Here is a 26,081-nt window from a genome sequence, read left to right on the forward strand (position 1 = left end):
CAACCGCCCCCCACACCCCCGCAATTGCCACTTGGCTTTTAAAAGGCTTTACAGGAGTTCCTGGTGTGGCGCAGTGGTTAACAAATCCGACTAGGAGCCATGAGGTTTCGGGTTCAATCCCTGCCCTTGCTCAGTGGGTTAACCATCCGGCATTGCGGTGAGCTGTGGTGTAGGTTGCAGATGCGTTGCTGTGGCTCTGACTTAGGCTGGCAGCTACAGCTCCGATTTGACCCCTAGCCTGGGAACTGTGGTGTAGGTTGCAGATGCGTTGCTGTGGCTCTGACTTAGGCTGGCAGCTACAGCTCCGATTTGACCCCTAGCCTGGGAACCTTCATATGCCATGGGAGCAGCCCAAGAAATGGCTAAATAAATAAATAAATAAAAGGCTTTACAATTTTGGGTTGGGGAGTTCAGGCTTTTGCAGGGCAACAAGCCACCTGTCTCCTGGCATAACCTACAATAAATCTTTCTCAGTTCCAAACTCCGATGGTTCGTTTAGTTTGCCCTCACTGCTCCTTGGGCACTTGAACTTGCACTAATATCCAGACATCAATATGACCAAGGTTTAAACCAGTTAGGATAGACCATTCTTCTATAATGCTTCCCTCCCCTTCCACTTTCCCTTTTTCTAATGTAATAACATTGCTTCTTAGACCACTGGTGGCATTTCCTGTTTCATTCTTATTTTCCCATTTTTATGGCCTCTCCCATCTCTCTCCCTGTTTCCTGAATACAGATGAGAAGATCTGAGAGAAACCAGGGAACATGACCAGATCATGAGCCTGATCCCCAAACAGAAATGATAGTCCAGTGAGATATAGAGAAATACACTTTAAATGATCAAAGAGTTTAGGATCAAGGTAAAAGAGGAGTTCACAATATTTTTTTAATAAAGTTTCTTTTTATCTTTTTAAACTATAGCAGTTTCATACCCTATGTATTTTTAGCAACTTGTTAATTTGACTCAATAACATATCTTGGAGACTGTTCCATGCCAGAACATAAAATTAATGAGAGAGATCTCTAACTACTTTATTGCAATCTATTAAATGAAAATACCCAATTTATCTAACTACTGTCTATTGATTAACCCAAAGCAAAAATGCATATAAAAGGAAAAAAATGCTGCTGGAAATATACATTTAAAACTCATAATGGTAATCACCTTTGAGAAGTTTTAGAATTGGGCAGCCATAGTTAAGGGATCATCATGCTTATCAGTAATTTAAAAAATTACAAGGAGCATGTATTACTTTTAATATCAATAAACCTGTACCATTAATAAAAACAAGAATGGGAGTTCCCGTTGTGGCTCAGCAGAAACAAATCTGACTAGCATCCAAGAGGTTGGAGGCTCTATCCCTGGCCTTGCTCAGTGGGTTAAGGATCCGGCGTTGCTGTGAACTGTGGTGTAGGTCGCAGACACAGCTCGGATCCTGCATTGCTGTGGCTGTGGTGTAGGCCAGTGGCTACAGATCCAATTTGACCCCTAGCCTGGGAACCTTCATATGCCGTGAGTGTGGCCCTAAAAAACAAAAAAAAAAACTAAAACAAAAACAAAAAATATTTCTATAGTCAGGAAAGTAAAGAATAAGGGGGTTTAATATGTCCCACATGACAAAGGGATAGAGAGTATAGACTAGGGATGTTTTTATGAGGAAGAGATGTGGACTTTTCTTAAATTTTAGAATACTTACAACTCAGATACCATCTTAGTAAGTGTTGGACATCAAGGCCTCTTTAAGGAGAGAGAACTCAAAGCCTTTGGCCAAGACAAGAATTTCCATACTGTTATCACCCAACCTTTCTCATTACAACGCCCCCTCCTCCACCTTGAACAACCTGGCCTATTTCTTCCTGCCCCCTACTAGGAAAGGTACTGTGCGTGGCTCACTGCTCACCCCATCCCTACTGGGCCATTATACACCCCCAATCAACCAGAAAATATATCTTAAGACCCCTCTTTCCCCAACCAATCAGCGGGTCAGAAGGTATATCTTAAGACCTCTCCACTCTCTGGGCTATAAAAACAGATACGACCACATGCTCTAGGTCAACTCTCCCTGATTATCAGAACGTTGTCCCATGGCACTAGCAGCGTCTCTTGCCTCAATAAACTTTGCTTTCTCTCACCTTGCTATACTGGAAAATTCTTTTTGCCCACCCCCTGCACAGACCATGACAGTAAGAGTGCTTAGAAGGCTGAATCTCTGAGAGTATAACAGGGAAAAAAATGCTAGGGACACCAGGAGGGGTATATCTGTGCCAATCTTAAATTCAGAGTGAGAGGAAGAAGGTGTGAAGGTCTTGCAACTAGAAGGCCCATATTAGTAGAAGACAAGGAGATGAGACAGTTTCTCCAATTCCCCTCTCTCCCCACATCTGTAAAGGACAAAGAACTTCAGACAAGAAGGGAGAACACTTAAGAGTATAGAAGAATGGAAACCTGTGCATTTTGCTACTGGAGACAATCTGACCCAGAGAAATTAAACTCTATAAGAGAATTCCAAGGGCAGCAATCTCCAAATATTTTATTTGAATACATCACTGAAGGAGGAAAAAATGAGCATGCACCCAATAGATGACATTATTAGTAAGAGGTCATGGAAATGCACTAGAGTATATTATATATATATACACACACATATATATAACTTATATATTAACTTTAGAAAATATACACAAAATAGAAATCAAATAGCAGACAAAAAGTCAGAAACTCTAATACTTCCCCTTACATCTCAATGAGTCATGTTTTCCACTCTCCCCAGGTAACAGGTGCTGCTGCAGGTAACTCGCTATGGAGACCATAGCTCTGAACTGAGGATTCCTGGGGCATCCTTAATACTTCATACCCATCAGGGCGGAGAGCCGATCCTCTAAAATTTTTAATGAATGAATGAATGAATTCAACAAATATTTGCCATGTAGCAATAATGCACCAGTGGTTGTTCTAGTGTTGAGGGCTTAGGAATGAATAAAAGAGAGGAAATTCTCTGAACCTCAAAAGGTTGACATTTCAACAGAGAAGAGAGTATAGAAATATAAATATATATCAGGTATACATTATATGCATAGATTTCTCTTTTTTTAATGGCCACACCCATAGTATGTGGAAGTTCCCAGGCCATGGACTGAATCTGAGCTGCAGCTGTAATCTACACCACACCGGATCCTTTAACCCACTGCACTGGGCTGGGGATCAAACCAACACCTCTGCTGCAGCCCAAGAGGCTATAGTCAGATTGTTAACCCACTGCACGATAGCAGGAACTCTTTTTTTTCTTTCTTTGCACGTATTTCTTGAAAGTTGTGTAGGAAAAAAAAAAATCTAAACTATAAGGGCTTTAACTACCTCAAGAAAAAAAACCAAAAACAAACAATTGTCCACTGGTGTCAAACAACGTCTAGTGTCCAAGTGTGTCGTGTGGGATTGATGTCACATAGAGACTGCAAGGCTGTGTGCCCTTGATGGTGTCCTGCTCATCAACTGTCAATAGCTTGATAAGAACACATATTGTGTGACTAGAAAATTCATATATGACACAAATCCAGGAAAAATAATGATGATAAAAAAGGCTGTGCTTGTCTTGTAAGCGATTTTCTTGCCTAAGGTCATAGGGTTATTAAATGATACAGTCAGATTGGAACTGAGGCTTCCTAATTTCTCTACAACTCCATGTAGCATCTGTAGAACAGGTGTTAGTAACAATAGTGCTGTGACCAGTTAAAGAGTATATGCAGCTACGACTACAGTTAATAATATGAATTAAGGGATCCCTTGGAGACAAAAAGACTTTGGAGACAAACTCATCCGAATACCATATGTTAACAATAAAGGGAACCAAAAGGCTTCAGGATAGCACATACCTTTCCCAAAGTCACACCACTCAGATAGCATCAGGCTGGAACTACTAACCCCAGTTCCTGACTCACTCCAGTGAACTTCTCATGAAAACAAAACAAAACAAAAAAATCCCTTTTCTTTTCTCCCCTTTGGGTCTCAGAAAAGTCAGGGTTAACTCAACAGGCAATGTGTGAATGTGTCTCCCCCAAATCCACAGGGTTATTTTGTTTTTTGTTTTCTTCTTTTCTGCCACATCTGTAAGTTCCCAGGCTAGGGGTCAAATTGGAACTGCAGCTGCAGGCCTACACCACAGCCACGGCAATGCAGGATCCAAGCCCCATCTGTGACCCATGCTGCAGCTTGCGGCAAGGCTGTATTTTTAACCCACTGAGCAAGGCCAGAGATCAAACATGCATCCTCACAGAGACAGCGTCCAATATTGGGTCCTTAACCTGCTGAGCTGCAGCAAGAAGTCCCCAAATTCACATGTTTAAACCTAAGCTCCAAGGTGATAGTATTAGGAGATGAGGCCTTTGGTGGGTAATTAAATCATGAAAATCATGAAGGTGGAACTGCTATGAATGGGATTAGTGCCCTTATAATAGAGTGAGACGCTCCCTTGCCCTTTCCACAACATGAGGACAGAGTGAGAAGGTAGCGCCAAAATCCAGACCAGGGCCTTCATAAAAACCTTACTACTCTGGAGTTTCCATCATGGCACAGTGGAAAAGAATCCGCTAGGAACCATGAGGTTGTGGTTTCGATTCCTGGCCTTGCTCAGTGGGTTAAGGATCCAGCATTGCCATGAGCTGTGGTGTAGGTCACAGACGCGGCTCAGATCTGGAGTGGCTGTGGCTCTGGCGTAGGCCAGCAGCAACAGCTCGATTAGACCCCTAGCCTGGGGACCTTCACATGCCGTGGGTGCGGCCCTAAAAAAAAAAAAAAAAAAAAAAAAAAAAAGACAAAAGACAAAAATCTTACCATACTGTTACTGTGATCTCAGACTTCCAGCCTCTAAAACTTCGAGAGAGGAAGAAATGTGTGTGGTTTATAAGCCATCCAGTATGTAGTATTTTGTTATAGCAGTTGGAATGGACTAAAACATATATTGGGGATTAGGGTGGAAAATTTCCATTAGAATATCCCAGGTGGGAGTTCCTGTTGTCACTCAAAAGTAGCAAACCCAACTAGTATCCTTGAGGACGTAGGTTCGATCCCTGGCCTTGCTCCATGGGTTAAGGATCTGGCATTGCCATGAGCTGTGGTATAGGCCGGCAGCTGAAGCTCTGGTTTGACCCTTAACCTGGGAATTTCCATAAGCTAAGGGTGTGGCCCTAAAAAGACCAAAAAAAAAAAAAAAAAAAAGACCCCCAGGAATAATCACTGCAGGCAAGATTGAAGGATGAATCCTAAAATGCATCATCAAAGTCCATCACCCCCAAAGTAGCTCCCTCAATATATTTAATGATTATGGTGATTTTTAACACGTGTTCACCCAGTTTCTGATACTCCTGACAGGAGCTGGAGCTTGAGTCTCTTTCCTTCGAATGGGAACCAGACTCAGGCACTTGCCTCCAACAAAGAGAGGCTGGAATAGGGAAAATAGTCTGCAATGGAGAAACCTGGCAGTGCCACCACTATCAAGTGATCAAGGTTCACATGCTTAGTAGTGGGACACACTAATGTCTTGCACTCTTGGAGGTGATGCATGAGAAGGACACACCATTTCTGTGATTCTTCTTCTCAACCATATAACCCTGTCATCATGGGAAAACATCAGACTAACCTAATTTGAGGAACATTCTACAAAATACTTGACTAGCATGCTTCAAAACTGTCCAGGTCATCAAAGTCAAGGAAAGACAGGGAAGATTTGAAGAGACTAAAAAGATGACAAAGGAATGCAATGTAGGATTCTTGTTTGGGTCCTGGATGAGGGAAAAAAGGGGGGGGCATTAGTAGAAACCCTGGAGAGATCTAAATAAAGTTTCCAGTTTAGTTGATAGTATTAAATTAATGCTAATTTCTTAGTTACGAATATCACACCATGGTTAAATAAGATGTTAATATGAGTGAAGAGCATATGGGAATGCTCTTATCCTTTGCAATTCTTTTTTTTTTTTTTTTTTTTTTTTTGTCTTTTTAGGGCTGTACCCACGGCATATGGAGGTTCCCAGGCTAGGGTCTAATAGGAGCTATAGCCACTGGGCTACACCACAGCTCACAGGCAATGCCAGATCCTTAACCCACTGAGAGAGGTCAGGGAACCAGCAACCTCATGGTTCCTAGTCGGATTCGTTTCCACTGCGCCACTATGGGAACTTGCAATTCTTCATCTTCTTTTTAGGGCTGCATCCACGGCATATGGAAGTTCCTGGGCTAGGGGTCAGATAGGAGTTGCAAGCTTCAGACCCCTGCCACAGCCACAGAAACACTGGCTCCAAGCAGCATCTGTGACCTATGCCACAGCTTGTGGCAACCCGGAGACTTAACCCACTGAGCGAGGCCAGGGATTGAACTTGCATCCTCATGGATACTATGTTGGGTTCTTAATCCACTGAGCCACAATGGGAACTCTGCAATTCTTTTGTAATTCTAAAATTATTTCGAAATAACAAGTTATGACGAGAAAACTACCCAAATCTCATAAGGATATACTCAATCATAGCAAAGCAGCAAAGTGATCTGTTTTTAAAGAAATCACTGTCATCACATGGAATGGATTGGCCATGTTGTCATTTCACCCTGTAAGTCAGGTAAAACGGCTGTTTCATTTCTGCGTCCAGAGTTTATGATTCATGGACTTCAACAATCACAAAAGATGAAGTTAATGTTTTTCAACGAAATGTTAGGATCAGAAAAATGGCTCTTTCTACAGGGATATTTTTACTCTCCATTTGTCCAGAAGTAGAAAAGAACATGGACAGCCAGAGTCCAGGGCCGCCCTGATTACGATGGGAAGAGGCTGATTTCTGCTGACAACATGAAGATGTTGGGCTCAGGAGCTGTTGACATTCGAGGTCAGATGTGAGGTTTGTCTGTACGCTGTGGCTGTTCTGGACTCCTCTCTCTTAAGCACCTTGTTTTCCTTGGCTACTGAATTACTCAGGAAGGCTATGTTCTCATAGAAGGCAGGTGAAAGAGCTAGCTTGTTCTCTGGGTTGGGGATGCAGAAGCTATTCCAGGCACATAAATATTCTAACAAATTTCATCTTGTCACAATAGAGTCATAAAGTTGCTCTGTTCAGCACATGATAATGGCTTTGTAATTCAATTATTGGTGGTATTTGTCTTCTGGGATTTATCTGCCTTAAACTTCGGCACTCATGTAAAACCCTTTACCATAAATCTCATAAATGCCGCAGCAAGTTCCATCCCCCCACTCCAGGGCACATCTTGCTATGTCTGGGAAAACCTTGACAGCTTTGTCTAAATTATGGAATCACTCTGTTTAGAGGGGTTGATGTTTTAAGTGCCAGAGCCAATGATAAAAAACAGTGGGACTAGTCCATTTCCTTCAACTACTGTCTTTAGAGAAAGATAGATCCTGATAGACAGACAACACTCTCTCCTCAATCCTCTTAGAATTTGGTATAAGAGATTCCTGTGAGTTAGAAGTCAGATGTGAAAGGCCCTTAGTTTTCTAAGACTCATGATTTTTTTTTTTTTTTTTTTTTTTTTTTTTTTTAGGGCCACGTGTACAGCATATAAAAGTTCCCAGGCTAGGGGTTGAGTCAGAGCTGCAGCTGCCAGCTGACACCACAGCCACAGCAATGAGGGATCTGAGCCACGTCTGCAACCTACACCACAACTCATGGGAATGCCGGATTCTTAACCCACTGAGTGAGGTCAGGGATTGAACCTACATCCTCATGGATACTAGTCAGGTTTGTAACCTGCTGAGCCACCAGGGGGACTCCTAGATTCTGATGCATAAACACATCAGGGCTGGTCATCAAGGATTCACTAGTCCTATAGTTAGTTTTAGGATTTTCCTTGGCCTGCTCTGCATTTCATTTCCACCCAAATGATCCAGGTTCTGGGTCTTCACTACCTTCCTGTCCAGAATTTACCCTTCCTTTTCCCATTAGTATGTATTAAAGCAACCCTATCCAAACTTTGATTTGAAAAATAAATACCAGTGGTTGCCTTAACTCCTACATCCATTCCTCACTTTTCACTTATTCAACACATATTTACTTGCACCCATTTCATTAAGTCCAAGAAGCTCCTATCTTTTTCATTTTAACATCTCTTAAATCAGCAGGTATCGTACAACCACTGAAATAATAAAGTTTAATAATTCTATTGGTTAAACAATAGAATTATTTTGACAGATATACAAAATAAGGGTGCATCTTCATTCAGTGAAATTTTAAATTTAAAGATAAATGGCATGCGCCAGGTACTGTTCCAGGCACTTCAATAGCCTAGATTTTTGGTTAATTTCTTCTCATCTTTTGTCTATTACCAGACAAATCCTTTAATATGAAGCTATTTGTGCATGAGTGTATGTGCATGTGTAAGTCTTTTCCTTTCTTTTTCCTTTTTCCCATTCCTCTGTTTCAACATAAAATGTGTTAATTGTGGCTCACCGTACATGCCAGTATTTTTTTTTTTTTTTTTTTGGTCTTTTTGCTATTTCTTGGGCCGCTCCCGCGGCATATGGAGTTTTCCAGGCTAGGGGTTAATCGGAGCTGTAGCCACCAGCCTACGCCAGAGCCACAGCAACGCGGGATCCGAGCCGCATCTGCAACCTACACCACAGCTCACAGCAACGCTGGATCGTTAACCCACTGAGCAAGGGCAGGGACTGAACCCGCAATCTCATGGTTCCTAGTCGGATTCGTTAACCACTGCGCCACGACGGGAACTCCATGCCAGTATTTTAATTATGGACTATAGCAAGGAGAAGGATGACTCACAAGAATGGGAACATCCCCCAAAGGGAGATACAAGGACATGGGCAATTGTTTTTCATCTCTTTAGGAAGATATTTATCATATTTTAAGATGTATGGGCAGGGGTTCCATCAGGCTAAGTAGATGCATAATTTTGTTTTTGTTTTCATTTGGAAGCTACATAGGGTTGAAAATGATGTGCACAGATGCCATGTTTTCAAGGGTTAGACAGTGGTGATTTTGCATTACATCAGAACTGCAACTGTATCTTCCAGAGTCTCTGTATGGTTTCAACTTAGAACTCACTGAAAGAAAATGTATGTGACATTTGGACAGCAGGAGGCAAGGGGAAGCCATTTTACTCTGAATGTCCCTTTGGCGAGAGGTGGTGGGAGGCCGTGCAGAAGTACCAGCAGGTTCTATCTACTTTGTCCTTGATCTTCCCTTCCAAACTACATGCCCAGCTTTTCTTCCAGGCTGCCTGTCTTAGAACCTTAGGCCTTGAACCAGATGCTTGGCTGTAAACTCACGCAGGGGCAGCTATACAGGGGTTATATCCTTTCATACTATTGCAGCTCCCTTGGCAATCCCACCTCAGCAGTTGCAAGTCCCCTTGAGGGCAGGGGCTGTTTCCTCTATCGTCACGGCCAAGAGTTTGCGCTGAAAATTACTTAACTAATGTAAATTACATGCACTGGGCAACATAAAAGTTTTAAAATAATTGAGAAGTTATAAAGTAAAACAGACTGATTTGCTACCCCTTGTTCCTAATTCTGGGGCAACAGAAAAAGTAAAACACATCACACATTAAAAATGCCCACTGAGGAGTTCCTATCATGGTGCAGTGGTTAACGAATCTGACTAGGAACCATGAGGTTGCGGGTTCAATCCTGGCCTTGCTCAGTGGGTTGAGGATCCGGCATTGCCGTGAGCTGTGGTGTAGGTTGCAGATGTGGCTTGGATCCCACGTTGCTGTGGCTCTGGTGTAGGCCGGTGGCTACAGCTCCAATTGGACACCTAGCCTGGGAACCTCCATATGCCGTGGGAGCGGCCCTCGAAAAAGCAAAAAAAAAATGCCCACTGAATATATACATTATTAAACTGAATATTAAAATGAGATGGCATTTCAGAAACTCATTAATACCCCAACCTGCCCCCACTTCTCTTTTAAACAACAGTTAATATTTATTCATCATGTATTATGTGTTAAGAGTTTAACCTGGATTCTCATTATAATCCCAACAATAAATATGTGCGGAAGACACTATTGCGATGACCATTATACAGAGTAAGATGGTAAAAGGCTTAAAGACGTTAATTAGCTCATTGTCATACCTCTTGAAAACAGGATTCTAACATAAGCATTTTTACTCCAAAGCTCTCACTCTTAAGCACCAAACACCATCTCTCATTCACTAATGGGAACATACAAATGTGGACAATGATTGATTGAGCAAGAGAAACCACACATACAGATACTTGACAAACCGAGAAGCTCTTAAACTTGAAGGCTGAGGTCTGATCACTAGGGCATAAGTCAATATACACACATTTTAATATTAGTCTAAATTAGGAAGCCACAGGGATTGCCCTTGTGGCTCAGTGGTAACAAACCCAACTAGTATGCACGAGGATGTGGATTTGATCCCTGGCTTGCTCAGTGGGTTAAGGATTCCTCATTTCTGTAGCTGTGGTGCAGTTTGGCAGCTGCAGCTCCAATTTGACTCCTAGCCCAGGAACTTCCACATGCTGTGAGTGTGGCCCTAACAAGCAAATACATGAATAAATAAAATAAGCCACAATTATGAGGATTTTTTCCCCTTCTCGTTTACTCTTTACTGCCATCTCTTGAACTCTGCCATCATAAGAGTTCGTAGCCAAAATCTAGAGAAATGATTGAATCTCAGAAACTCAGAGACAGAGAAGCTACAGTCCATGGAGACAGCCATCAAGATAAGGAGGACAGGAATCAATGATGGCCATTAGTGAATGAAGGTCATGAGAAAAGTGATGGGCTCACTGGAGCAGAGAAAACTGAACTTAATTTGCAGGGAAAACTTGCTAATCATAGGAGGACATTAAGAAAAAGAGGGAGGTCCATGTGGGTTGAGAAATAGCACTCAGTAGAGCTCATTAACAGGAAAAAAAAAAAAAAGATAAAACACAAGGCCTCTCAAGAATAATGAAAACCCTCTCATGCAGCACTCTGAGTACAGGTACCAGAAGTGCCCCAGTGCAGCTCTTGGTACGTGATCTCAGAGATGCTTTGCTGCTATGTATCCTCGCTCCTTCCCTAAGCCACATAGTGGTTCAGCTCAGAGGGTGAGGGCTCAGATCCAGAAGAAACTGTCTGGGAGGGGGACTGGGAGAATAAGAGAAGAGAGAATAAAGTCCATACTCCAGAGAAAGGAGGGTTCCAAGTACTTCTCCTGAATACCACGTTCTGAAGTATGCAGACGCTTTGTCCATATTCCGTGGGAGAGCTCCCTGGGTCTAGGAAGCAGCCACTCTCTTTCTACTTAAACTCCTCTGCTAACTCAGATTTCATGCCTCCTTAGGCAACTTGTTGAATAAATAAATAACCTACTGCACAGAAAAGTGTTCCTTTTACTGATCTGGAACAACACCCCTTTCCCCTGCTTTCAATACACACTTTGATGGATTCAATGACTTAAAAGTGTAACCTTTCCAGGCAGGAAGGAAAGACAAGTCATCCCTACTGGTTCCCTGACTTAACAAATAAAGTCCATTCAAAATGTGTTTCAGTCTGGAGATGTATGTGTATTTGATGAATTTCCCTACCTTATGGGTGTGTTATGCATGTGCAGTGTCATACACAGGATAGAAATATGTGAAAGTCCTGGTCCTTAAGGAACTGATCTTTTAGCAGGAGAGGGAAATGAAGACATAAAAAAATAGATATATATGCGGAACACACTAAGTGCTAAGTTACTTAACAATACTTATGATAAGATGCCATTTTTGATTCTCAAAATAAAACCTGGAAGAAGGAAACTGAAACTCAGGTGGGTGAAGTAGTTTACCAGATCACCCAAGTAGTAGAGAGTGAAGCTCAGATCTGAAGCTGGATATACTGGCTCTGAGCCTGTGCTCTTGCTATCAGTCGCATACATACACAGACCTGTAACACATGCTATTATGCATTATATTTTATTTTTGACATAATCACACTGAAATTCAAAGAGATTCTTCTTGCCTAGAAAAAAAGAAGCAAGAATCAAAGAAGGCTCCATGGTAGAAGCAGCCATCAGTATAAGGCCATAAAGGTCCAATCCTGTGATCCTGATAAATGACAAAAGCCATCATTATCTCTGTATTCAAAGATCAAAACTGTCCTAATAAACAGGAAGTGCTAAAAATTAAACACTGTACAAACAAACAAAAAAGATAATTTATTCTCCAGGTAGGAGTATGTATAAAACCATAGAGATAAGAGGTATAGACCGATCCGTAGACTAACTGGTGCTTAGAATTACTTACCTGGCCTTTTGGAATTTAGCACACAGAATCGGGAGCATGGCAGCTGGGTCATAAAATGTATATTGACCAGGTTTGCAAGAACCTAGTTACATTCTTACTCTTTTCAATTTTATGTTATAAACAATGAGGACTGAGACAAACACTTGATCAGGGAAATGCTTATACAATTCCTGAGGCAACAGTATGATGTGAGGAGATGAATGGAGGGGCTTTTTTTACTATTCCAAGTGAGAGAGAAGATGGGGGGAGTCTTGAACCAGGGTACTGCTAGGGAGGATGGAAGAGGAGGGGGACAGGAACAACTTCATGGAGGTGGAACTGATGGACTTGGAAACCCAAAGATTTAAGAGGGAAGAAGCAAGAGAAGATTTTGAATATGACTCTAAAGTGCTAAGGCTGGGATACAGGGAATACAGAAATACGGAAGCCTATTAAAAAAGTTGACTTTGAATAGTGAGATGTTCCAATGCCTGCTCACATAAAAGAAAGTGATGGTATTTGTTTAGATGTTCTCTGCAAATAAAGACCAGCTTCACAGATATGGTGAAGGATGAGGCAAAGTATCTGCAAAGAACAGCCATGCACCCTATCTAATATGGTATCGCATTTTCTAGTTATTTTGATAGCACAAAGTTTGACTATATGTATAGTAATAGACTTTTGTACAGTGTATAATTTTTAGCACTTCCTATGTATTAGGACAGTTTTGATCTTTGAATATTACGATATAGTAATAGACTCTACCCCATTTCCAATGGAGAGGGTGAGAAAGAAAAAGAGTTATCTCATGTCATATTTTCAAAGTCCCTTTAATATGAGTGCCTTAAAGATGCTGGGTTGAATGCCAGCATTTCTGAAGGAGGATGAGGAAGGGCCATGGTGACCTGCTGAATATACAACAAACTATCAAACAGGGCAAAAGTACCCCAGAACCAACAACCTGAAATTGGCTCTATGGCAATATTCAACATGGGTTGGGGATGAGTGATAGTGAATAAGTCAGAATCAGAGATAGGAAACTATTTCCAGTCCTGGAGTATTTTCCAACCATGACAGATATAGTTACAAAGTTTATGGATCTGCCTCTTACATCTGAGGTTAGATGAGAGGACCTTGGGTAGGGACAACAGGTCAGGTACATGGACAAATGTGACTTTAATGACTGTTTGGGGCCCAGTGATATGAGCCCAACAGGAAATACCTGTCAGTATAACAGTTCTAAGTAAGAAATGATCTCTGCAAAGCAGGGTCCTCAAAAAAGCTGGAGTTCAAGCCACCTTTACTAGCACAGTGGGCTTGCAAAGATGCATGGGGGAGAATACAGCACGGTGCATACACAGCACAGGCTCTTCACCTAGACATACCTTGGTTTAAATTCCATCACCATAACTTATTCATGTGGGACAAAAGACAAAATTATTTAACCTCTCTGGGATTTTGTCTTCTTATTTACCTTATTTATTTCTCATTTAAAAATGGAATTAAAACATCTATCAGCAAGAAGCACCTCTTGTTGATGCCTTCCCATTCAACTTATTGCTTCCACTGGGACAAGTTGCCCCAAATGCTCCCCTTTCCTGGCGCACCTCCATCCCTCAGCTTTCTGTCCATGTGATTTACCGGAATTTAATTCTACTTCCAGGTCCAGATGTGAGCATGTTACCTATTCAGGGGCCATAAGATTTAAATTCAGCAGTTTTGCTGGAACATCAAGCAAGAAGCTATTTTCTTTTCCATCAGAGTGAATCTGGGAACCCATAAGCTGCTGGAGACCACCAGGAAGAAGTCTTCCTGGAGTGAAGCTAAGACAGAGGAGAGTGGAGCTGAGCAATGGGAAGAGATCAAGAGCTGGTAGTTTCAACAAGCCTCTGGATCAAGGAGAGTTTAGAAAAAGTAACACCTTCTCATGTTCCAGACCCATGAGCCAATACTGCTTTTTAAATTTGTTTTTTCTTGAAATCGGTTGTATTTTTCTAGCACGTCTTGAAGGAGTTTTGATCCATAAATCGTTTCACATCATCGCTTTGGGGATTGCTCAAAACGATGTATGCAAAGCACTCAGCACAGACCTTGGCACACAGCACGTGCTCAAGAAATGGGACTGGTCGCCAAAGATGTGGAAAGGAAAGTCATTCATACTGACTGGCATTGAGCCATGGAAATGAATGAGAATGTGTAAACTTGCTCAAACACCTTGAGTATGGAGCTGGAAGTATTCCTGTCTCTCTCTGCTGTATAACACAGTTGTAATATACCCCCCAAGGGACATCAATGAAACAAGATGGCATTCCAGAATAACAAAAGGTTCACTGTCTAGCAGACTCTTTATTCCCCATGTGTGAGTCAGTCACAGAAAACATGTTATTGCCATTCAGCTGTCCCTGTTTTTAGCCAGCCCCTTGTATGTCAGAACAACATATTCACTAAGGTACATCTGAACCTATTTTTAATTAAGTGAAACAGCTCCCAGACTGTCTCATCTTTTGCATAGAAAATAGATCACTGAGGGGTTTACAATGAAAACCGTCTTCCGTTATTTTGTCCTAAACTTGAATTAGACTCCAACGAACCACACTCATCCACCTCTAATGGTAAACTTGGCTTTGGGCAGAAGCTTTAATTATTCAAGGCATTTGGGTACCACAGGTCCTCCATTCCATGTCTTCCTCAATGTCAAATGCAACACCTTTGCTATTGTTGATTGAATTATTAAACTAATGGTAAGTATGGGGATACAGGTTGAAAATAGGTTTTGACTTTGGAGCTGAACTTTACTATTGCAAGTAAAGGCCATGGACCCAGCTAGACCAACATTAAAACCTTGCTATACTACATTTTATGTTGGACAAACAACATCATTTTTCTATTTCATCAAAATGAGGATAAGAATTTCTACCTCACAGTCTTGTCATGAGGATGAAATGGCATGAAGGATTTATCATGTACCCAGACTACTGTGGTTACTTAACAAATTTTTATTATGGGACGTTATCTTGCTGGTTTTCAGTTCTTTCATTTGTATTTTTTTCCCTAATGAAAATCTATACTCTCTTTTATGATAACGGAACCCATTTTCCCCCTTTTTTGGAATCATCTCTTCTCCAAGCTTGAACCAGGCAGTCTGACTGGGACTGTGCACTGTATCCTACTTTAGCTCCCAAGGATGATATGTGTCAGACCTACATGAGTAATGAACTATCTTATATACAGCTCTGATCTAAGCCAGACCACTCAGATTCATTCCCTGGAAATATGAGAACAGAGACTGGTTGAATGGATCTTTCCAAACGTAGATTGGAACACTAAAGCCGATGATGTCCATCATTACTGTGAGTGGGGAAAGCCCTCCTGATGTGACCAAGCAGAGCCCTGTGGGGCTCCTGGGCACAAATGCCCTTCTGTGTCCCCATTTCTTGTTTTGAGGAAATGGGCCTCATTCAGCCTCCACGGCCCTCCCCAAGTTCCAAACAACAGGTTTGGACAGTTGCTGCTCAGGAAAGGAAGGGGGTGCAAAGACAAGGGAGGAAGAGCAAGAAACAACAGTACAGCTTTGGGGCAGGATCCTGGCTCCCTCTCAGAAGATACACATGATGACACAGGCTCTTACACACCTAAGAGAAACATTATATTCCTCATGCTTCTTTTAGAAATGAATACTTTAAAACTGAACAGCTTGGAGCCCTTCCTTGTCCTTCTCCCTGGCCTAACTGCACCCTAAACAGAATCACCCCTGTGGGTTAAAGATTATCAGCACAGGATGTTTTTCAGTAACCTTCCTAGTTTGTTCAAATCTCAGATTGCTATGCCTTTTTCCCAAGTGCTGTTATTCCAGAAAATAATCAAGAAGACCGCCACCATGATCCTGCCGAGATCTCCTGATGCCAGCTTCGATGACGAAGATTCTCCCAAAGAAAGAAGAATGCATGTCTACCCCAATCCTGATTCTTCCCTGAAACCCTGTTTTTCTCCTTTTGGACGATAAAACTCCATTCAAGTCTTCCCCAAGAGAGGACACAGTCTTTAAGGTATTAGCCCGCTGTGGCCTCCTTTGCCTGGCAAAGCAATAAAAGCTACTCTTTTCTCCTTCATCCCAAACTCTGTCTCCGCTTTCTACTCAGCACCAGTGGACAGGGTTTCGATAACACTGAGAATGAAGAAAACACGGGGAAAACAAAACTAGGAAATGTAAAAAAGTCAGCTAGTATTAATAATATTACTATTAGCCAATGGGAACTTAATACAATTCTTAGGTGCCAGGCTATAACCAAGTCACAAGAAACATCTCCTTTAATTAAGTAGGTATTACTTATCTTCACTTTACAGGGAAAAAAAAAAAACAAACTGAAGAACACAGAAGTTAACTTCCCCACAACTCTTTACTTAGTAAATGGCAGATCTAGAATTCACACCTCAGTATCTCTGAGCCCCTTAGCCTCCAGGCTGTGTCCTGCCTCCCAGTATAATTGATTTCTGATGTAGTAAAGAACAAGACTGCTATAACAGTTAAATAAAAAGACACCTATTCTATTAAGGGCAATCTTGTGCTAGGATGTGTTTTATAAGATGTCTTAAACATGCAAATCAGTTTTGGAAGCAATTTAAATGTCTTGGAAGAAAGTTCATATTTATGCCAGTATGGCTGTACTAGCAGCAACCACTGTGAACACAAGGATATGCTCTTAGATTCCATAACTGTTTTACAATTGCCATTGATTACTTCCAGGGGTGGCATTACTACGGACATCCCATATAAAGATACTTCTTAAATGCAATACATGATGAGGAAAAGATAGGAACTCATTTTCATTTTTCTCCATGAGAAATGCTATGTTATTACCCACGGCCACTCAGCCATTCAATTTAGCACTAGAAAAGTTCCCCTCAGTCCCCTCTACACTCCCACAGCCAGGCTTCAACAATGATTAAAGAGAGCTTCTTTCAATTAAGCTTGCTGAATAATCCTAGATAACCCTATAGTTCTTAAGTAATTTGAAGGGACTGATTTCCAAGAGTGACTCTATTTAATATTACTTTGATTGACACCTTTCCTGCCAGCCTCAGGAAGTTGCTCAGAGTCAAAATACAGACCGTGTGGCCACAGACCAAGAGATTTCATCAACAGTCATGGGCACTGTGCAATGTACAAGGTTCCATGCCTTCTCTTGAAAAACAACTGAGCTTCAAGAACCCGAGGGGGACATCTGCCAAGCCCAGTTGGAGAGACACACATGCAGGCATGGTGGTCAAAAGAGCTTTGGGTTTTCTCTACTCATCTGTCTGAATGAGTGGGATTTCCAGGGCTCACATCTCTAGCTCAGAAGAAAAAGAAAACAAACAAAAAAATCCAAGAGGCAAAGGCTACAGAATCTCTTGATTTAGTAGCTCATGGGTTTTGAAGACAATCTGCCTACATTTGAATCCTGGTTCTGCCTCTTTCTGGGTGTGTGACTTTGGCTAAATTACTTAGCCATGCCATAGATTCCTGATCTGTTAGGGATGATAATACAAGGCTTACTTCATAAAATTGTTCAGAGGATTAAATTGCTTATGCTTGAATAATGCCTATCACAATGTCAGGGCCTGAACGGAGAAGTATGTCTCTATTCCCAAAAGCACAAGGAGGGGTATCATTTATTTCACTCAACAGATTAATTAGAATTCATACACAATCATGTGTAAATATTTTACAAAGATAATGACATGACGTTTGGTTACAAGGACTTTGCTAATCAAGATTATAGAATGAAGACCCCCATCCCAAGAATAGATAAGAGTGGGTTCAATTATTACCAGCCAAGCAACCATGGGATCTGCTTGCCTCATAATGCTGTGCAAATAAGACCTTCCCTGAGATAGAAGATACTGTGTAGTACTTGAGATGGGAAATTCTCTCATCTGAGTTTTTTTTTTCCTTGTTTGTCTTCTTAGTCAAGTTTCTCTTTCTTTCTACTTGTTGGAAGAAACTTCTGTCCAGTCCTTCGTGAATTGCAACTTTCTACCTTCTACTGCTGGATCCATATGCAGATATTTTCAGTCACTTGGAAGCAGGACTTGAGGAAAGATTTGTCCTTCATACTCTTTCATTAGCAAAACTAATACAAAGTTGATATGCCGTTTCCAGGTTAAATTAGGAGGTTCATTTATTTATTCTCTCAGGCCTTTCTATACACACTTAATACTCAGTAAAAGAAAAAAAAAAAAAAAGACACGGACTCTCTTTCCTCTTTCGAAAAAGTGACTTTAAAACCTGTAGGCAAAATACATAGACGTTGCAAGGTGTCTCATGAATAAGTGACACCATGAGTAAGCAAGAAAGAGAAGAAATGCTAATCAGAGAAGGGAGATTCAGACAGCTAGAAGTGAACTCCCTGAGAAGGGAGAGGCTAATTTAGACACTGGAAACACAGCTTCAGCCATTCTTGAGTGGAAGCAGCAGTGAATAGCTTCTATGCAACAGAAATTTTAAGTTAACAATGTTTCTGCGATAGGAAAAAAAAAAAAAAAAAAAAAAAAAAACTCTCCATACAGAATCCTCTATGTGTTATCTCTGAGATTGTTTGCAAGTGACTCATCTTTAACCTTTTCAGAAGGTTTTACTAGTGTTTTAAGAGATTTATCTGCTATCTGGCTTTCAACTCTCAGGGGGGTCTTAGCACAGTGTTGGAAAATGAATAAGATAAAAATGCATTTCTCTTAGAAGTGAGGGAATTGGGATGAGGTGGGGTGCTATGAGGTACATGGAAGTCCCAAAGCTGATGAGAGGAAGTGTGATTTCAGGAGGAGTAAAAGGAAGACAACTTTTACTGTCATACTTGCTAAAAACTCATTGGCTCTTAAAGGTCATTGCCTCAATGATTCTGAATGATGGGAACAAAGAATATTTAAACTATTGTCTGAGCTAGTCCTATAGAGCACTGCTCATACTAGCAAAAGGCTTAAAACAATCTAAACGCCTTTTCCGTAGGCATATTAGATAAATCAGGGTAAGGCAGAATCACATCCTTTACAGGGGCTGGGTTATAAATTCAAAGGGGATTGTTAAGTAACATCCACATTACCCTAGAATGCTTTGTACTTTGCCAGGATCCAGGCTCTTCGACTGCAAAGCTAAAAGAAACTTGAATTATTCCTTCTTTTCCATTGTAGTCACCCAGGGAAGGAGGCCATCTCTAGTTTAATTATGGGATGGCCTCAGGAGGTGAAAAAAAAAAAAAGGAGTATTACTTTATTTGCCTCCTTCCTTCCTTTGTTGCTTAATCTATAGTATTTTGTTATAGCAGTCCACTCTAAGAAAAAATATATTTATATTTGTATGTGTTATGTAATCCACAGATCAGTTACAGAAGGATAAGTAATAAACTAAGAACATTGGTTGCTTCCCATATGATGATGACAATGCCTAAAAGACATCAATGTCTAGAAGACTTGCAATTGGGAATGGGAGAAAAATCTACTTTTAGAATAAATAAGACCTTATTTACTCTGAAAACCCTGATTCGAACACACAACATATATGTGCATAATAAAAGTCACCATTAAAAAGATTTTTAAGTGACCATCTCAAAGTCTCATCAAAATACAACAAAACAACAAAGCCCTTCTTGTTCATTAATCTCAATTGTTTGTGTGTGTTTGTTAAGTAATTTATGACACTGCTTTATCATTCCTTTTAAAGTTCCATTCTAATGTCACATCCTGCCCTAGGGGCATGTGTGATCCCAGTAAGAACAGACCTTATGTGAGAGCTCTGGGTGAGGAGAAGATTCCAGTGCTCGTTTTGTCAGGTGATATCTTAACGTGCTAAAAAAGAGAGTGAGACTTACCAGTAGAACCTGTTCGGTACAACCCCTTCCTGGATAAGCTGCCACCTTCTTCCAAATTCAGCAGAGCTGTATAACTGCAGAGAGGAGAAAGTGTTCAGTACCTTAGAGTACACTGAATGCATAGACATAGGTTCACTGGCTCATCATCATCATTAATACCTACCATTTATTAACACCCATCATATGCCAGGTTAGGGCTCCACATACCATCTCTAATCCCTACATACATTCTGAAAGGCAGACATAAATATCCCCCTTTTACAGCTGAGCAAACTGAAGCTCACAAAAATGAACTGACCTGTCAGAAATTACATGCTCACTAAATACTACCATGAACGGGGTTTTATAAGCCATCTGCCTGGGGAGTTGTACTGCTGGTGCTGGCCCGAGTGTATGTAGACCGTTGTCCGGAATATAAAGAAGTACAAAATTTAGACCTGGCTCTAAGAAAGCTGATAATATAACCCAAACCTGACCAAAATAATGAGAAATGCATGTGGTCACCAGTGACAGAAGAATGCAAAGAAAGGAGACATGGAAGACAATCAGGGATGCTCCTGAGATGAGTGGAGATTCACCTAGGAGCCATATGAATGGCAGAATTCAAGCTGACAAAAATGGGACAGGCATTACCCATAAAGAGAACAACTGGGGTCGAAGGTGAGAAATGCAGGGACAGTGAATAAATAAGCCTGGCTTATCTAGATACATTTAGATGAAAGTGTTGAGGGCAACTTAAAATAGTCTTTAATTTGCAGGTTAGGAAGACCCAAATCAATCCTGCAGGCAGGAGGAAGCAGTGTTGGTTTTTTAAGCAAGAAGCAAAGGAACTTCAGGCTCTACCATATGAACTAAGCTCTTACTATGATCCAAGTGCTTCTCATGCATCATTGCATTTAATCCACACACCATCCATCCCAGCAATAAATGAAGTTATAAGGCCATCTTACAATGGGTGATACAGCTTGGTAAGATTTCAAGTGCATTTGCTATACTGCTTCAGTGCTCTCCAAGGGTAACAGTAAAGAAACACTTTCATGAGACAGGCTTGAACCCTCCACATATTCCATCCCCTCCAGAGATTTTCTTCTTTTATGTCTTGTTCCTTATTACTGGCTCCTTCCATACCCTGCCCCTCTCCAGTTATTTCTGCAGCACCACGGACCCTCTTCTGGCCCTAGAAGGATCCTCTGAAGGCAGCCCAGAGGTTCCTGTTGTTCTAAGCATTCTGGTTCCCATGGACATTTCGCTGCTGATTTGAAAAATGTCATTTGAGACATCTCCTTTACGCTATGTGCCTGGTCTGTAACCCACTCACATCCCAATCATCCACCACTGCCTTTGCCAAGTGCCACTGTGAATGGATGGTGAGTCACTCTGTACTAAGCACCATGACAGTCCTCTATCTCCAGGGCCAGCACTCAGCGCAGGTCGGATGACTCACCAAGTGACTCGCCAAGGCTGCAGATGTACTGAGCACGTCCAAGAAATAAGTCAGCTCCATGAGGAGTTACTGACCCTTGGAAGAGCTTGCTGTAACATTGTGTCTACCGGATCAAAACCCATCATGAAGTCAAAAAAGGGCTGAAATATTCGGCTATTCAAGCAAGCAGTTCACTCGGCCCCAACGACATAGGATTTTGGCATCTAACTGAGAAGAGTCTGTGACTTTTTCATTCAAGTCATTTTTTTTTTCTTTGCTCCATCATGCCTGGGGGAGAAAGGTTTCCTGGGTACATTTCATGCTTGATTCATTTTCAGAGTGTGGAGGAGAGATGGGGAGACAGCTCCCCTTGTAGAGACAACAAAAGACGTGACAACTCTTAATTCAAGCAGCCAGAGGAGGCACATCCTGCTTCTTATTCCCTAGTATGTCCTGAACACCTTGCATTGTAATATTTAGACTTGAATCACAACAGCAAACACTTAAAACAGGAGTGTCTGCTGCTTCCTCTCCCCTCTCCTCTTGCACCACCTTTTTTTTTAAAACCCCAGAGTTGCACTGCTTTTTACGAGCTTAAAGGGAATAGAGATCACATCACTATGTGTGCTTGTATCTATTTTAAAATGTATGCTAACATATTTATATACAAAGATGTATGAAAATGTAAGAAAATAGGGGGTGTTTGAAATAATAGGTGCATGGAGGCTGGGCTCACCTAGATCCTGAAAATCATATATAAACTCCACCCTCTGCTAGGGCTACACCAAGGGTTTGCCCTCTCTTCCTTCACACAGAATTCATCTGTGAGGAACGCCAGGTGCCAGCATCTGTGTGTGTGTGTGTGTGTTTCCTCTATATCTTTTTTAATTGATCCCCCAGGCTTGGATTTAGAACCTGTGGACCAGTCAGGTATGTCCCATGATATTTGTTTTTATCCTCTTCAAGGGGATGCTTTGTTATTTGTGAGCATCCAGAGGCCCCTCAAGCAGTGGGTAGACCAAACAATCCAATAAAGCAAGCCTCTCTTATTCAGCTCAATGACATCCCTTCATAGTTTCCCATCTCAAAAGGTATCCTTCAGTGTCAATAAACTCAACTCCTCACTTTTCCTTTCACACTTGGGCACAAGCCCCCGCCATGACTTCCCTGGTGTTACCCACTCTGGCAGAGATAGCTTCAAGACTTGCCCACCTCAAGGCCAGTCTTCTTTTTAGGTCCAAATCAGAGGATACCTTTTCTGTCAACCTTCTTCTACACACTCGGATTTCCCAGTGGCTTCATTTCCAAAGAACCACAGTATAAGCAATGCTATCAAGCCAGAGTCCACATACTTACCTTGAACTTTCTCAGTAGCCTTTCAAGAGAGCCTTTTATATATGCAAGGCAGAAATTCCTTCCTATCTAAAGCTACTCTAAAATATCTGAGCTCACTGCTCGCCTCTTGGATGAGATCACAAAGTTTTTAGGTGATCAAGGGGAGAAAAAAAAAGTATTGACTTTACACCATGCAAATCCCCAAGTGATAGATCTACCTAGTATAACACTAAGGTTCCCCAAAGAATAAACAAAGGTAATTTGGCAGAGGAATATGTTTTACTTCCATGGATCCATACCTAGAGGCCTATACTTAAAACCAACAATAACAAAAAAAAACCTTATAAATATCAATACATTTGAAACGCCCAAGGATTTGCAAGCAGGGTCTAGTATATTCAGCCCTAGACAGAGTGGCTCTGCATATTTCACCTACTGCTTCAAACATTTCTCCCTAAGAAGTTAATTGTCCAGCCTGATGTTACACCAAGAAAAGGGGAAAACAACTCACAGCCCTCCAAGTAAAAGTGTTAATTAAACCTGCAGCGTCTGGCAGGAAATTTTCCTCCACAAAGAAGAGAATGCTTTCAAAGTCTTTTTTACCCAATGACTGTCTCTACTGCCAGTGGAAGGCTTTCTGTGTAGAACAAGTCAATGTCCTCTAATAAAATTCATAGCGTTGGCAGCACCTAAATAAGATTTATTTCCCTCCCTGTCTGTCTCCAGTTCCAAGGCTTCTTTTGACTGTCAGAACACAGAACTGAGAACTATCATTACTATCTGTCACATCAGAGAAAGCAGCAGCAGCTTTCTCTAACAGTGCCAAGCTGAGAGAAAGCCAGGGAGAAAGATCAGGGGAGGAAGGGAGAGTACGTGAACTAGTTTTAAGAGAGCAATGCTCATCTCCTAACCCTCTGTCATGAACCCCCAAATGCCATTCTTGGAGGGGCTTAGTTTTGTTTGGTGTTGCTAACACTGGTACAAAATATTGGGGAAAAATTGAAGACGTAGACTTTTTATAAAGGGAAGGGTAAGGATGTTGGTTAACAAAGAATGCAAGGTAGAAAACCCTTCTGAACTATCCGAGATCAGTTGTGTGCATCTCAGCAAATACAGTTTAAGGAGCACAAACCCACAGCCCATCAACCCTACAGATCTACAAGAGCCTCAGGGTCCAGCCCTCCACTCCGTCATTACACTAGTCTGGGGCTGTCAATACTTCTTCCTGTGCTGACAAGTTCCTTCCCTAAAAAGTATCGTTCCTTCCTTCCTTTCCTTCTTTCTTTCCTTCCTTCCTTATTCCCTGTCCTTCTTTATCCTATTTATTTTTGACATCTCTCACATTGGCTTGTTTTCTTGCTGTCTTCCTGTGTCTGCTAGAAGAAAAGTACAAATAAAGACATACGTAATTGCAAAGGATGGATTCCATGGGTTGGTTTGACTATGAACTTTTACCCAATTGTACAATGATCTCCAGTGCCATCTTCAGGAGGTCTGTAGAACTGCAAGTTGGCTGAGGAGCACAGGCTCCAAGGGAGAATAAGGAGGAAGACACAGGGGAACAAATAAAATAGCTTGGGGTGGGCGAGAGTGAGATTTACTGACTGTGCTCAGGATCCCTCATCTACACCAGATTAAGAGGAGCTTAAAGAAGTGCGGTATGAAAGAAGCTGTTTTCAACTTTCATTTTCCATCCTCTTACATTTTGGTTCAATCCTCAGGAGAGCAGCATCTATCTCTGAAGAAAAATTCAACTTCTCTCTGTTGATGCAAAGGCTTGCAAGCATCACCATCCCTGGAAAGTCTTCTCAGTAGTTCTAAATCAGATCAACAAAGCCCCTCACTTTAGATGGTTGGGTACACATTAAGAGTTTTCTTTTGCAGCTAGAAAATCAGTGCTAGGACACAACTGGGTAGAAGGCAGAAGCGATATAGCATGTTTATCTTTGGTTGATGGGACTGGATGCTTTCACTACAAGGCTCCCCATGGGGCCATGCCCAGCAGGAGGCAGGTCCCCGGGTCTTCTTCACATGGGCTCCTGCAGAGGCTTCTGTGTTGGAGGAACACTTCCTGTGGTTGGCTCTTTTCAAGGTTGCCTGGTCCCTCCTCTCTGCTTCTGTGCCCTTAACATTTTAGAGGTAGAGGCTTGCAAATTGCCCTTCTTGAAACAGCTGACAGAAAACCCTGCCAGTGCTGGTGGATTTGCTTCATCCTAATGCTGCCTTGGGGAATGGCCTGGGTACAAAGCACTGTCTACCTCACTAATTCACCACTGCTCACTCTGTTACTGCATCCTTTTCAAAAAGAAAGAGATGGTTCCTTGAGGACTTCAGATAAATTTCTAATGTCAGGCCCGAGGCGTTGCAAATATCAAGCTCTTTCCCCCAAGCCTCAATAAGGAAGAAAGAGAATCAGGAGTTCCCATCGTGATGCAGCAGAGATGAATCTGACTAGTAACCATGAGGTTGCAGGTTCGATCCCTGGCCTCCCTCAGTGGGTTAAGGATCCAGCGTTGCCACGAGCTGTGGTGTAGGTCACAGATGTGGCTCAGATCCCACATTGCTGTGGCCATGGCACAAGCCAGCAGCTGCAGCTCCATTCGACCCCTAGCCTGGGAGCCTCCAAATGCCATGAGTGCAGCCCTTAAGAAGAAAAAAAAAAAAAAGTAAGAGAATCAGTCCAAAAATTCCAGGGTCTGCAGAGATATGCTTAATGCTCTGGTTGCAAAGCACAGAGGGTCAGGACTCACTCTTAGGAAAACACATCATGAGGCACCTGAAACTTCATCAAGTGCTGACAGAGTCGTCTCCTTGGCTGGTGGGCACAGGGGCAGGTAGAGACCTATGACGACCAACCCAGACCAGCTGTCCCACCCTCAATAGATATAAGTTCCTCAAAGGAAAAGCCAGCTTCTCAGATGCCATCATATGCCATGTACAGTAACGTCCTATATTTTGTCCACAGTGCTATGGTGGCTGATATAAAAGAGGAGAAGTTGGGAATCTGCCAAAGCTTTCAAGGTGGGATTAGAAGTACAGTTGAAACATCTTAATATTAAGATGTGAAGAGTGCCAGGGCATGTGGGTCAGTCTGAGCAAATAAACAGAGCTGCAAAGATGAGAGTGGTATCTTTGTTCTTCTTTTGTCAACTGCAAGAGACCTGGTTTGGTGGGAATGCATAACAAAAAGTCAAGTGGGAGCAGAGGCTGTAAACAGAGCCTGGGAGGAGGTTGATGGATGCCACTGAACC

General features: G+C 41.8%; 1 protein-coding gene across 1 annotated transcript in view; it reads right to left on the bottom strand.

Moving 5' to 3' along the window:
• Positions 1–26,081, bottom strand: part of SORCS1 (sortilin related VPS10 domain containing receptor 1) — a 529,669-nt gene that overhangs the window by 153,141 nt on the left and 350,447 nt on the right. The window contains 1 exon segment of the mRNA XM_013983712.2: positions 20,073–20,146. Within this exon segment, the coding sequence (XP_013839166.2) occupies positions 20,073–20,146 (74 nt within the window).

This window comes from Sus scrofa, chromosome 14, assembly GCF_000003025.6.
Source record: "Sus scrofa isolate TJ Tabasco breed Duroc chromosome 14, Sscrofa11.1, whole genome shotgun sequence".
Lineage (NCBI taxonomy): Eukaryota > Metazoa > Chordata > Mammalia > Artiodactyla > Suidae > Sus > Sus scrofa.